This window comes from Aptenodytes patagonicus, chromosome 17, assembly GCF_965638725.1.
Source record: "Aptenodytes patagonicus chromosome 17, bAptPat1.pri.cur, whole genome shotgun sequence".
Classification (NCBI taxonomy): Eukaryota; Metazoa; Chordata; class Aves; order Sphenisciformes; family Spheniscidae; genus Aptenodytes; species Aptenodytes patagonicus.
This window is the reverse complement of record NC_134965.1, coordinates 9,406,911-9,419,805: the sequence shown is the minus strand read 5'-3', so window position 1 is coordinate 9,419,805 and position 12,895 is coordinate 9,406,911. Positions and strand designations below refer to the sequence as shown.

General features: G+C 44.3%; 1 protein-coding gene across 3 annotated transcripts in view; it reads right to left on the bottom strand.

Annotated features, from left to right (window-relative positions):
- The window catches only part of VPS53 (VPS53 subunit of GARP complex), a 73,770-nt gene that overhangs the window by 33,009 nt on the left and 27,866 nt on the right, over positions 1-12,895 (bottom strand). For all 3 annotated transcript variants that reach the window (XM_076354630.1, XM_076354628.1, XM_076354629.1), the window contains exons 8-12: positions 8,538-8,616; positions 7,131-7,274; positions 5,842-5,984; positions 5,003-5,144; positions 3,340-3,441 (exon numbers count right to left, since the gene is read on the bottom strand). In XM_076354630.1, the coding sequence (XP_076210745.1) occupies positions 3,340-3,441; positions 5,003-5,144; positions 5,842-5,984; positions 7,131-7,274; positions 8,538-8,616 (610 nt within the window). The remainder of the gene's footprint in view (positions 1-3,339; positions 3,442-5,002; positions 5,145-5,841; positions 5,985-7,130; positions 7,275-8,537; positions 8,617-12,895) is intronic.

The window sequence follows — 12,895 nt, the reverse complement described above, 5'->3', positions numbered from 1 at the left end:
CTGTCAAATAATCAAAGGCATGTAATCAACAGAGTATACAGCGTCAGTGTGTCCAAGTCCTCCCTTGCTCTTACAGAGCTGTTAGTGTTCCAAGGAATTATCTTTTCACTTGTAAAATATTCTTATCCTTAAACAGAAGACTGCTGCATGCTAACGGATTTCAGGAGAAGAATCTTAATGCAGTTTGTAAATAAAACCTTTCTGCACCCTTCGAACAGTAACAAGACTCCACTAATCACCTCTGAAATGAAATGCAGCAGTTATTTGGAAGCAACATTGAAAAATCCCTACGTTTTAGAACATTAAGGATAATAACTCAAAGTTACAGACTTCATCTGGATGAATTTTATTTAGATAAACAACGTAATTACTGGAGGAGCTGGAATTATACAGGCAAGATTACAGGACTGCTTTCACTGTGAAACACGTTTCTGGGGATGCAAAGACTTCTATTTTAAAATCACATTTAGAGCATTAGGCACATATGCCATTTGGGAGTCATCCAGTTTACTCTCATTTTAGTTTAGTACTGCATTCTACCCAGTGGCCAAGCACATCTCACTGAAGCCACTGGGACTACTCATATGCTTAGATTTGTGCATGTTTACGTATCAGGCTCGGCAGGGCCTTTAAGCTCATTTTTGCTCTACAGCTAGATTTCTAATTTTTTTTTTTTTACTGATAGAAAATTTTTCTTGTTGCTTCCCAGCAAGCTGACAATTTTTCACTGCCTGCAAAGAGGGCTGCAGTGACTCCGGAATGGAATTCTTGCCTCTCTCCGCAAAAAGCCAGGATCAGCTCCCAGCCAATGAAGATATGAATTTTTCCAGCTGAATTTTTTTTTTTTTTAGCATAAGAAAAGCAAAACAAGAGAGCCTAAAGGACACCCTCTCCTAAATGACAGAGGAGGTGGCACTAAGTCTTTTGCAGAAATAGCAGAGAATGACAAGGCAAGCATTTCTCAGAAATAATTAAGACTCAAAGACACAACGAATACTAACATATGGCTGCAAACCTAAAGTGAGCAAACGGTTTTATGGAGACCAGACCACCTCTATGAGACTGCCTTCATTAACCTTCTCACTAAGAGCATGGCTGGAGAATGTAAGTTTTTACAGCTTTGGGAGAGAGCCACTACCCAGCATTCTCCACCCCAGCCCCTTTGCCAGTGCCTGCCCATTTCTGCCGGATGCACGTGCTCATCGGAGCCAGGAGGAAAACAATAGGTGGTAATTACAGAAACCTTCCAGTTGCCAAGTCTCCAGGATGGCAGCGCCAACACAAGGTTGCAGATTCACGATGTTTACGATTTACCAGGCTGGAAGAGCCAACTCCTAACGCAGGACTGGTTTTCTGTGTGCGCTTGTGTCTTTGCATCATGCTGCTCCCAGCGTGTCTGGTAGAGAGAATACTAAATCTTTTAACAGTAGCAGTGAAGCTGTATTTCTGAGTGTGCAATCCTGTCCAAAAGCTGCAGATGTTTAAGCTATTTCCTCCTTGAGTTTGATGGAAATAATAAAAGGTTACTGTTGTCACAGTAAGGAGGTCTGCAGCTGGCCCGATTTCCTTTCATTACTATCCAAAGTAAACAGATTAAATCGAACTGCTAGGATCACTAGAAGAGGTTCTTTTTTAACATGGATTTCCCCCCCAAAACTCTTGTGCTCCCTTTTACACTCCCAAGTGTTTTGAATTCTCAGGGCTAGTGTCTTGGAAGAGCTCTACCACTTAAAACTCTTCATCTCCAACTCTTCCTGTCCCTTCTCTTCTTCAGCTAGTGACAGCCGAAGATGAGACCTCCAACATGAACTCACCAGCACTAACCACCGGCTGTTGGCGCTTTGAAACTGAAATACCGGGGCTTCTGGGGCTCCCATTTGGCAGAGAGGCGCCTGCGGGGCAGCCACCCTTGCAGCAGAGCCCAGCACTGCGTTGTGAGCATTAACCCAGGGCGTACCCAGAAAGAAAGGGCAACCTCGCCACAAACAGCATTTCAAGGCATAGCTCAATGGATGGCTTCGTACCAGCCTCCCCACGTACAGGGAGCAGAGCAGTTCCTTTCTCAGAAGCACCTGAACTGTTTCTGACCAGGGCAATGCATTCTACCGTTGACTAAAACCAGCCCTAAACAGCCTAAAAAGGCTTTGCCAATTTGCTTCACCTGCCTTCTAGCACTACTGACTTCTCCAAGGATGTCCTCTCATCCCAACACTGCACATCAGAGCCAACTTTCCTCCAGCCACTACAGATAGTAGAAAGCAAGCTCTTCACAAAAAATACACCACACAAGTGTCTCCCCAAGTTCCCAATCTCTGTCTTCCAGATCACTGGTAAAGTCTGGCCAATACCAACTGTCCAAGTTGTATTTTAATGGAAAGAGCAAAACTTTGCTTAATCATTCTATTTCAGGACTTCTGCTGCGGGTGAAGGGCAGTGGGCTGCCCTGCTCCTGTGAAAATCTGGAGGGGATGCACTGCACCAACCTATGGTGGTAGAGAGCTACCACGCCACAAACTCCCCAGGGGCACAGATCTGAGTAGGTCCTAGGGCCCTGGTCATCCATCAGGATACCATCTGTAAAGGGCCTGTTTACAGGGCTGTAAACTCACCGAACAAAGAGAGGGTACCTGCCCCAAGCAACTTACAATTGAACACTTAGAAAACGTCTGTCTGGTGAGTAAAAAATGTGGGGCTTAGAGGCTTTGATATTGGTGCCAATTAAAACAATTGCGTTTACTATTCACTCCTTTAATGTTTGCAGAGGGCTTTGGAAACCCAGTGCTTTTACCAGTGGTTAGGTGTTGCCTGCTTTGCAGAGGTAATGGATGAAAAGCACTATAGAGATAAAAATCCCAGAAGTAATATATCTGGAGTGAAAATCTAAAACTGACACTTGAAAGTTCAGCGAGTTGCCTTCTGACTCCAGACTTAGTTTGCTTGGCTGACAAGGCAAAATATGAATTGCAACTGCTTGTCGTGGGAGCTTCTGGGATCTGAAAACCCAGCTATGCTAGTTCATCTTTCTTTGACAGAAATCTTGTAGTTACTTTTGAGCTGTTGCTGCATGGGCTAGAACAGAATCCAACTCACTCTCACGTGACGGGATTGTCTCCGCACTATTAACCGAAATAAAGATTGCTTTGGTTTCAGTGAAGTGAGCCTGAGCAAACCACGGTCGTACTGGGAGCCTGTATGCTGCACAGAGGATCAAAACTGCGCCAAATTAATTGCTGTGAAAACAAACCTTTCAAATCAACGTGATGGGAAAAGCTTAGGCACCACCAGAGATTTTGACACAGAGACTGCCTCACTGACAACTGGAGAACTTCAAAGACTTACTTTGTCCGTATCGCTTTTCTCGATCACAATCTCATCTGTCTCTGTCCCAGTTTCATCCTCCAGAAACGGGTTGGTGGAGGGAAGTGGCACTTCTGGCTTTTTCTGTTAAAAAAGAGGAAACTCCTTCGAGAACAGTCTGTTTTGTCCCCCCTGGCACACAGCTGCATCCATGTTTTGCTTTACTAAGCCCTTCAAAGCACTGTACAGCAGTTTGTCTTCTCCAAGCATAGAGGTGACTGCAGAGTGCCAGGCGGTGCCTCTCCATCAAGGTTAGAGCACGCTCCCTCCCTGCTACAGGGCTAGAGTCTGGTTCCCTCTCCACCAGCACACTTCATCTTCAGCACCCTCTTAGACCCTGCTCTTCTTGCGCCCACGCTCTGCCTGAATCGTCCCTGGAAGGGGCATCTTGACTAGCGCCAAATTTCCACTCTCTCAAACCACACACTCCGAAGCATGTGGTCTCCACCGGGAGGACCCACGACAGCAGGCCCCAAAACTCCGCTGCTGCAGTAAATCCTGCATTACTGCTCCCACCAGACTGCTTGTCCCCACTGCGCACTCACCAGATAGCCATTTATAGTTATGGCCTTCATTTTGTGTATAAAACAGGTGAGGTGATGACATCCAGAGTGTCATAGCCTCTAGGCAGCTCAGAAAGGGGGACGGAGAGGATTTTCTTTTATTTCAAGCCACACCCTCCCCTTCTGTTTTTCTCAGCTATAACAGCTTCTGTGCCCACTCCTCAAAGGGATAACAACCCAGTGAAGCCAATTTAATTAAAGCTGCAAATTTCGTATGAAATTTGCCAGAAAAATAAAGCCATATTCTTCAGAGATCTAAATTCATCCAGGAGGAAAACCTTACAGGACTTCCCTTTTTAATTAGCAGCACCTACTGATCCACAGCAAATTACAAACAGGTCCAGCAGGCTTGCCTCGTAGGCTGAATTATCACATCCAAGTAGGCTTCAAGACACCAGCTGGACAGAGAAGCCAACCTCAAACCAGTGGCTTCTGAGCCACACGTGGACTCTGCTCCCAGGGCACTTGGCTGGTAGAGCTCTTGACTGAGATTTCAGGCAGAAAAAGCCTAGAGATGACCCCAGAGATATTCACTGAGCTGTTTCTCTTGGCTCTGCCTTTACAATCTACCAAATGAGACACTGAAAAGTAGAAGCTACCAACACCCTGACTAACCCAACAGACAATGTGGGATTGAAAGATGGTACCATGCGGTGAACATGTGGTAACTAGAAATGAAGAGAAGAGGGGACTTTCAGTTATAATGTGTCATTGACATGCAGAGAACAAACATTATAATGCAGTCACCACGCCATAATTACTTTGTGGTTCTCCACAGCAACGTAACTTTAGTTGCAAGCAGCACAGGGCCCAGGAGAACCAAAAAAGTACACAATCGCTGTACTTTCCTTCTTGCGAGCCCTGTGCCATCCTCTCTACCACACTCTGCAAGATCAAGAATCACCTTCCCAATTACAACCCACTAAGCACAGTCACACTAAACGCTCTAACCTGCCAGTGCAAGAGGAGGCTGCAGGTGACACTTTTTGCAGCCTCCCATTACCATAGCTACGTGTGAGAGGGAGCTTTTTTCTCCCGAAGCAGCTGTGGACTAAAGGGTTGCTCTTTAGAAATCCCCTTACCACTGTCCCATCAGCTAGAGTGCAACCTGAGAAGCGTTTAGCCAGAAGTCCTTCAAAGTTGGTTGTCCTCTGAATTGCAAACAAAAGCAATTTCACCTCAATCTCCTTTGCTCTTGTGCGCATTATCTTAGCAAGCTCTGTCCTGAAAGAGAGGGGAGGGGAAACAGAAAAAACAAATGTGGTTTTCTATAAAGAGAAAGATCTGAAACCTAAGATTGTAATTCAGTCTATTCCCTAGAGACACTTCCATCACAAAATTCAAGCTAATTCCTAAGATGCTCTCTTACATAAAACCGCTTTACGGATCACATTTCAAACATAACCACAGTTGTTTAGAGCTTTGTGGGTAACAGGACCCCATCTCCTAACACCCAGCAACACCACTGCAGCCAGGAAAGCCCGCAGTATCAAACCTTGGGAAGTGCAGTGTCTCTGAGTGGGGTCCCAGGACAAAGGCGACGGTGCTACTGGGACTCAAGCTGGCACCTTCCTCTGGTCCCCCGTCTCTGGCTGGCAAAGAGCATGGCCCAGGTCAGCCACACCATAGTCAGCTCACATTTTTTCACTTGGCCTCTAATATTACTGACTTCTGCCTCTGTTACACTGAAAACTGATTTCCACATCACCTCACTCTCTCAACAGTACATGCAGTTTTAGTGATACTTCTCAGGGTTTTCACTCTTCACTTGCTTTTAATCATGGACATTTCTACACAGGTATTTGAAGACTGCCTTTAAAGTCCTATGGATATACGGCCAATTTGGCGAAAGACAAGCCAACCTTTTGTTTTAAGGAAGGTGACTGTGCCGGGAAGCACCGTGAGCTCCCCAGACGCTCACCTCGTGACGTGGCAGAACTCCACAGCGATGCGCTCCGTCATGCACCACTCCTGGGGAAACATGCGCCCGTACTTCTCCTCGTAGTCCACCAGCTGACGCTTTATCCAAGCATAGCGCCTGTCAATCTTATCCAGCCAGGCCACCTGAATAAGATGCAGAAGATCTAACATCTTTAACAGCAGCAGCTGCTAATATTCAGCCCGACTGCTTAACTGTGCTGCCGCAGTTTTGCAGAGGAGCTTGGGCTATCGATCAAAGCTAACTTGACCACTATTAATAATGCTTTGAATGCTAACAGCCATTCTTCAAAGTGCTTAAACACATGCCAGACTGAAAACCCTATCTTGTGCGAATTAAGAGAGCGAGTTCTGTTGAAAATGAGGATAACAGTACTCCTAAATCATGTAGGTGCTATTGAAAACTCAATCCAATAATAATTCATTTGATCCCACCCTCTTTGTTTCGCAGACAGGGAGGTTAAAGTCAACAGTGGGATGAGAACGCAGGAATTCCTGGATTCTCACGTTCAGCTGGTTTTCACACTCTGGGGACTGTGGACCCACAAACTTCTACAAGAATTCTTACATGAGCAGGATGGGATTTTTTCCCCCCAATATTAGTGCTTTCTGGTCAAAAAGTAGAAAGATTAATACAAAAAACGTTGATGGAAAAATGCTATTTAAAATGAAGCATTTTAGCCTTTTTCTCCTCTTTGTCACAAACTGTCAAAATTTCAAAATTGTTAAAATACATTTTGATCCAAAGTTGGTTTTGGTTTGTTTTTTTCCAAAATCCAAGATGATTATAGTAAATCTTTGAAAAGCTGTTAGCATCAGGACAAGAAGTTTAAAAATTAGGTACAAAGATTAAGCCACTTCCTGGAAATCCCTCCGCCCCCTTTTTAGGCATTTTCAGGTTTTTTTGTTTGTTTGGGGGGAGGTGGTGTTGTTTTTCAAAGGTTTTGGGTTTGCAGTTTTCACAGTTTGAATTTTCAGCCCTTTACAGGGCAGAAAGTGTATCTAACTTGAATTTATTTATTTGCTATACGAGGGGAAAACATTTCCAGTGCTGATCCATGAAACTGAGGTCTAAGGTGGGAGGAAGTCATCCCGGCAGAGATGACATTGACTCCCAACTCATCAGCCAGTCTGTATCGCACTCGCAAGTCACTGCTTCCGAGCCCTCGGGTTAAAAACACTTCACCACAGGAACCTGTGGAAACGTGAACTTTGTGAACACCAGCAGAGCAAAATGCAAAATGCAAACGTAGCTTGCTAAGCTTCCCTTACATCTTGGTTCTCCTGGAAAAGGACCAGATACTCTGAGAGGTGTTGTTTAATAAATTTCTTGATGATCTCCTGTTTGATTCTGGGATCCAGGACATTGGCGACTAGACATGCATCACGTAGGACATTGCTGGGTCCACCAGGCCTCTATCGAAACAAACAGGAACAAATGATTTAAGGTTAAATAGCTGAATGGGTGACTGTAAGTTGTACCACATCCAGGCTATCTTGTTTTTATCCTTTCCCATTATTCTTCTCTTTTTGGTGCTTCTGCTGCTACTCTTTCTTATCACTTAGGCATCTTTCTTCTGTTGGATGAAAACTGAGCTCCTTTCATTTCACTGGCTGTAAAGTTGTTCTGTAGCTCAACAGCCAGGAAGCTCCCTACCACAGAAGAGCAGCCAGCTCCATCTACAGAAAGAACCGTTGTCCCATCACTTCTGCAAAGTCTTGCATCGTCCTAGATATTCTGAGGAACAGCTAAGAGAAGTGGCTGACAAGTGGGAAGAGCAAAACTGCAAAGGCCAAATTAATGGGGGAATTAATGGGCCCTTTTCTGCAAAACTGAAGGCGAAATTAATGGGGGAAAAAGCAGTCTAGAGATGATCAACTTGCAACACTTAAAGCAGCATCTGCTGGTCTGTATTGGTACACCATGATGTTAGTGGAGGAGACAGAAAATTTAGCAGCATTTAAAAAAAATACACTGTTTTGAAGCTACGTCACATGGACGGAGATTTGCCCTTCATCAAGGATCTGTCCAAATAGTTTTCTCTTTTCTATACTTGCTAGTTTTATGAAGAAACCAGCAGAGATGGTATTCTGGAAGACAGAACTAGTGTTTTCTTTGAAATAAATTCACATTGACACCTACGCCCCCGTATTGTTTGCAAACATTTGGATGCATAATTTTGGGGAAGCACATTTGGTGCCTTAGCCCTAGCCCAGATTTGTATCTGCCCTGTCTGAGTAAACCAGAGACAAACTTGGTGGCAGCATGTCAACAGACAGCCTGTGCTTGGCTTTCCCTAAACACAACATGAACCTTTTGTGTCCAGCAAATAACCAGTAACCTGGGTGAGATGCCGAGGGAATCCCGCTCTGGTCTATAGGGCCACACGTGAATTGCTTCGGGCACTCCTCGACGGGCTTGCAGACCTCACTGCAATAGATGTGCGCAACATGACAGAGGAAGGCTCTTATTTCTCTCCCACGTTCACTCGATAGAAACAGTGAGAAATACACCTAGCACCCTACAGCTTGGGAGACTCGTTTGCTTTCTAAAATAACTCCTGAAACAGAGAGAGATCAAATCTAGAAGTAAAATGAGATAAAAACCAACGGCAATTATGTCAGATAGTTTTCAGCAACACTTTTCAATGGGAGGAAGAGGGGAAGTGAGAACTTTACCTTTGTACCTTGAGAAGGAAAGGCTTCCTCGAAGTCAGCCAGGATCTGCTGTCCCAACTCATTCTGCGCTGCCTTCACCCTGAGGAGGACAGAGGAACCAAGGGCTTTGTTGGTGGTACAACTTCTCTGTTTCGTTGTCTGCAAACATTACTACAAAGTGGACTGAAACGCTAACAGCTACACAAAAGTTTTCAAGGGACAAAAAAAGCATGCTGGAGAAAAACGTCCACATTAAGAAGGCTTGTTATGTCAAAGCTGGGAGAGCATTTGCTCCCTGAATGACGCCGGGATGACAACTCCAGCTCTACAGCATTGATCCCTGAGCTGTAGCAGAACACGTCCTAGATGCTCTTGCCCTGCGGCAATTTAGTATTTTAATAAGGGCCAGTTAATCAGCTGAGAAAGCAGCAGGGTTCCTTTAATGCCAATGTGATCAATCTATCTCTACGTTTGCGTATGTTGATCACATTTCAACAAAAGTGTGTTTCTAACACATAAAAAGCTTCACAATGTCTCAATCTTCATCGTGAACCTTTCACAGTTCCAGGTGCACTGACCTACTTTTAAACGCATCCATGTGAATACCGTTGGCTGCAGTTTTATCCTATAAATCCTCCATGTCTTAAGCAGCATAAAAGAGCAAAGGTATGAAATGGGTGAAAAAGTTTTGAACAAACCACAATCTTGCTCTTTATTTAGCTGAGAGAATAAAGCTTCCAATTTCCAGAAATAAAAGTCAATATGGCTTAATTGATACTTCTAGGGAAATGGAAATGCCTACACATACTAGAAAGAGCCAAAACAAACAGTTAGGCGCTTATATCCCTCTGCAGCCCTTGAATTCTTCCATCACTTTTTATTATACTGGAAATGCTTTAAGGTCTAAAATGATCATTCAAAGCAGTGGATTTTTCCACCGAGATTGATACGTTAGAAAGAGTGGCTACATTTATTTTTGTGAAAATGTTTGTTCAGGCTGTGCGGAGAAGAATTTGGATTTTTTTTTTTTATTTTTTATTTAAGACTCCTCAACCTTATCAAGGAATGATCTGCTTCTTTAATCTTCCCATTTGAGATCCATTAGTAGCAAAACACTACAAGATGACCTGACAGTGCTGGAGAATAGGCTGGATTCTTTAATGGTGCCAAATGCAGAAAATTCTAGTTCTTTAAAAGTGACAGTTGAAATATAACTTTATACCTGTGATTTAACTGTATGTATGACCTGCCTTATCCCGGACTTATTTATGGGGATTTTGCTGGAAAAGCTTCCTGCCTGCAATGTCAAACTTAATTCTCACTTAAGCTCTCTGCTTCACAGGAATGTTTAGAAACTCCTCTACCCTTCCAGGTATAATAGATCCCCAGTTAACACCTTCATAACTGTAAAACAAAAGGGATTCACTAATATGTTGAAATAGGAGGAGCGGGAAATTTAATTAATCAGAAATTTAAGGAATAAGGAGGAACTCAGCCCAGCAGCCACAACTGCAGGTATAATCCTGCTTAAATTGCACAAGTAAGCACTAGTAGTTCATGCGAGAAAGCATCACAGAACCAAACCCTTTGATCCTTAAGAAAAAATATTAAAAAAGAAGAAAAAAGACACTAAACATGAGCTGAAAATTTGTATCTTCTAAATAATCAAGAAACAAGAAGTCTTTAGTATTAGGAGTCACAGAAATGAATGAGTTTGTATAAACAACTGGAAGTATTAGCCGTGGTACTTCTTTACTTACGACCAGCTACAGGGACCTTCCCATTTGAAAAGAGCGGCAGTGCAAGCACAGCGAAGGCACTGAAAAGAGCAGCAGCCAGATTCCTAAAGGCTCAAGAAATTTAAAAGAGGCACTGTCAAGCAGTTAAAAGCCCTGTCCACGGGCTCTGTTGTTTTAGGCTCCGATTCAGAAAAGTACTTAAGGATAGTCTTAACGGGGATTCTCATATCCTTAAATTAAGAAACTTGCAGGAATGCCTTGCTGAACTTGGATGTTAAAAATACATTATTTTTTTTTAAATCTGTCCTGCTTAAAAAAATCTCTCAAAAGCAAACAGGGAAAATGAGGTTTAGCCTTTTTTTTTTTCCCTTCATATTTTTTAAGATAGGGATAGGGCAGAGACATCAAAGTAGCCAAAGGTTTAGGTATGTGGGAGCAATGACAAGGAGCCTCACTGCCCTCCCGGTAACTACCACTCTTTACGTAAGCACACACACACACAGACACGCACAATTATTTTCTTCCACAAGCATGCACCCAGAAACACGAAAACCTTTATGCCATCTCTTTACAGAGCGATTGCTTTAGGCAGAGAACACAAGAAGGCACTTGCTTTAGCCACAAGAGATTATTGGTCCCCATGGAAAGCTGTGAGCCTTTCAATAATTCAGGATAATCTCCACGCAATGGAAACTGCGGCGGTAAAAGCCTCGACCCCACGGCTGGCTTCACTCGCATTCACCGCTGAAGGACCGTTTCTGCACGTGTGTAAGTGTGTGTGTTTAACCACTTGCAGAAAGTGAATTACCCACTAAGGCTCGGCAACCCCAGGCACTCTCACCTGATAACAGATTTAGGATCTCTTCTCAGGTCGGTTGGATAAGGATATCTTTCCCTGACTAGATTCCCCCCGGGCAGCGTGCTGGGGTATCGCAGCAGCCGTCCCGGCTTGCCGCAGCAGGGAATTGCCTTTTCCTGGGGTTGCTCGCATGTGCCAAAACCTTTGGTTACCCGAGTATTAGTGATTTTTGTTTCTCTGACTTTTGTTTTATTATTAGTGGCTTTTGTTCCTTGTTTCCCCCGCCTTTAAAAAAACAAAGCCAAGAAAACCCACTGTTATGTTTCAAATGACATTAAATTACAAGAAACCACAATTCCTTTAGCCAAAGCTACCAGAAATCTTAAACTACGCCTGGCAGCTTGCTGAGATAAAAAGAGGCTGAGCTAGCCTGTTTTTCTGCGGCAAACTTATAATCAGCTTTCTCCTAAATACTTTCCAGGCTTTTTTCCACTACCTGCTAGGCTTTTTCGACCACTTTCATGGGTGGGTTTGTGACCGCTAATTGCACGCTCCCTCCACAGACAGAAAACAGAAGAGGATTGAGAGATAACAAAATATTCCTATTTACTACAACAAACAACTTCCAATGCACCATATAAGAAGTTGTTTTAGGAACACAGTTAGGAAAATATTTACGTTTGGATGTGAGTTGTGACATTTTTACATCAACACTCAACGGGACCAGCACAAGAAGCCAACTGAGAGTTCAGTCCAGGTTTCCAATGAATACTTAGAGTGGGATTTTGTTTGGTTATTTTCAAAGGGACAGAACAGGTGGAAAGCAACGTTAAAAACACATCATTAGTTTTCACAGCATCTAGGAGCAGGACCCTAAATTGAACACCTCATGACAAAGAGCACATCCAACAACACCAAGCAGGCACTTTTCCTTCCCATGGTTTCCCATTCATATTTGGCTTCACTCCATTCACGCCAAGAAAGAAAGGCTCTTTATTAAAGACAGCAACAGAATCTGTTTGTTTAGCAGTGTATATAATAGACTTATTGTATATAATAGACTTTGGTTACTGTCACAGGTCTGTGCCAACATCTACTAAAGCATTTCTTGCCTTCGCAAACATCCAAGAGGCTTCACTTGTAATCCAGGAGGAAGCAGTCAATGACCTGCTATGCCACCTGGACACTCACAAGTCTATGGGGCCGGATGGGATCCACCCGAGAGTGCTGAGGGAGCTGGCGGAGGTGCTCGCCAAGCCGCTCTCCATCATTTATCAGCAGTCCTGGTTAACGGGGGAGGTTCCGGAAGACTGGAGGCTTGCCAATGTGACGCCCATCCACAAGAAGGGCCGGAAGGAGGATCCGGGGAACTACAGGCCTGTCAGCCTGACCTCGGTGCCGGGGAAGATTATGGAGCGGCTCATCTTGAGGGCGCTCACAAGGCATGAGCGGGACAACCAGGGGATCCGGCCTAGCCAGCACGGGTTCATGAGAGGCAGGTCCTGCTTGACCAACCTGATCTCCTTCTATGACCAGGTGACCCGCCTAGTGGATGAGGGAAAGGCTGTGGATGTGGTCTACCTGGACTTCAGCAAGGCCTTTGACACTGTCTCCCACAGCATTCTCCTAGAGAAGCTGGCGGCTCACGGCTTAGACAGGTGGACTCTGCGCTGGGTCAAAAACTGGCTGGACGGGCGGGCCCAGAGAGTTGTGGTGAATGGAGTTACATCCAGTTGGCGGCCGGTCACGAGCGGTGTTCCCCAGGGCTCAGTACTGGGGCCGGTCTTGTTTAATATCTTTATTGATGATCTGGATGAGGGGATTGAGTGCACCCTCAGTAA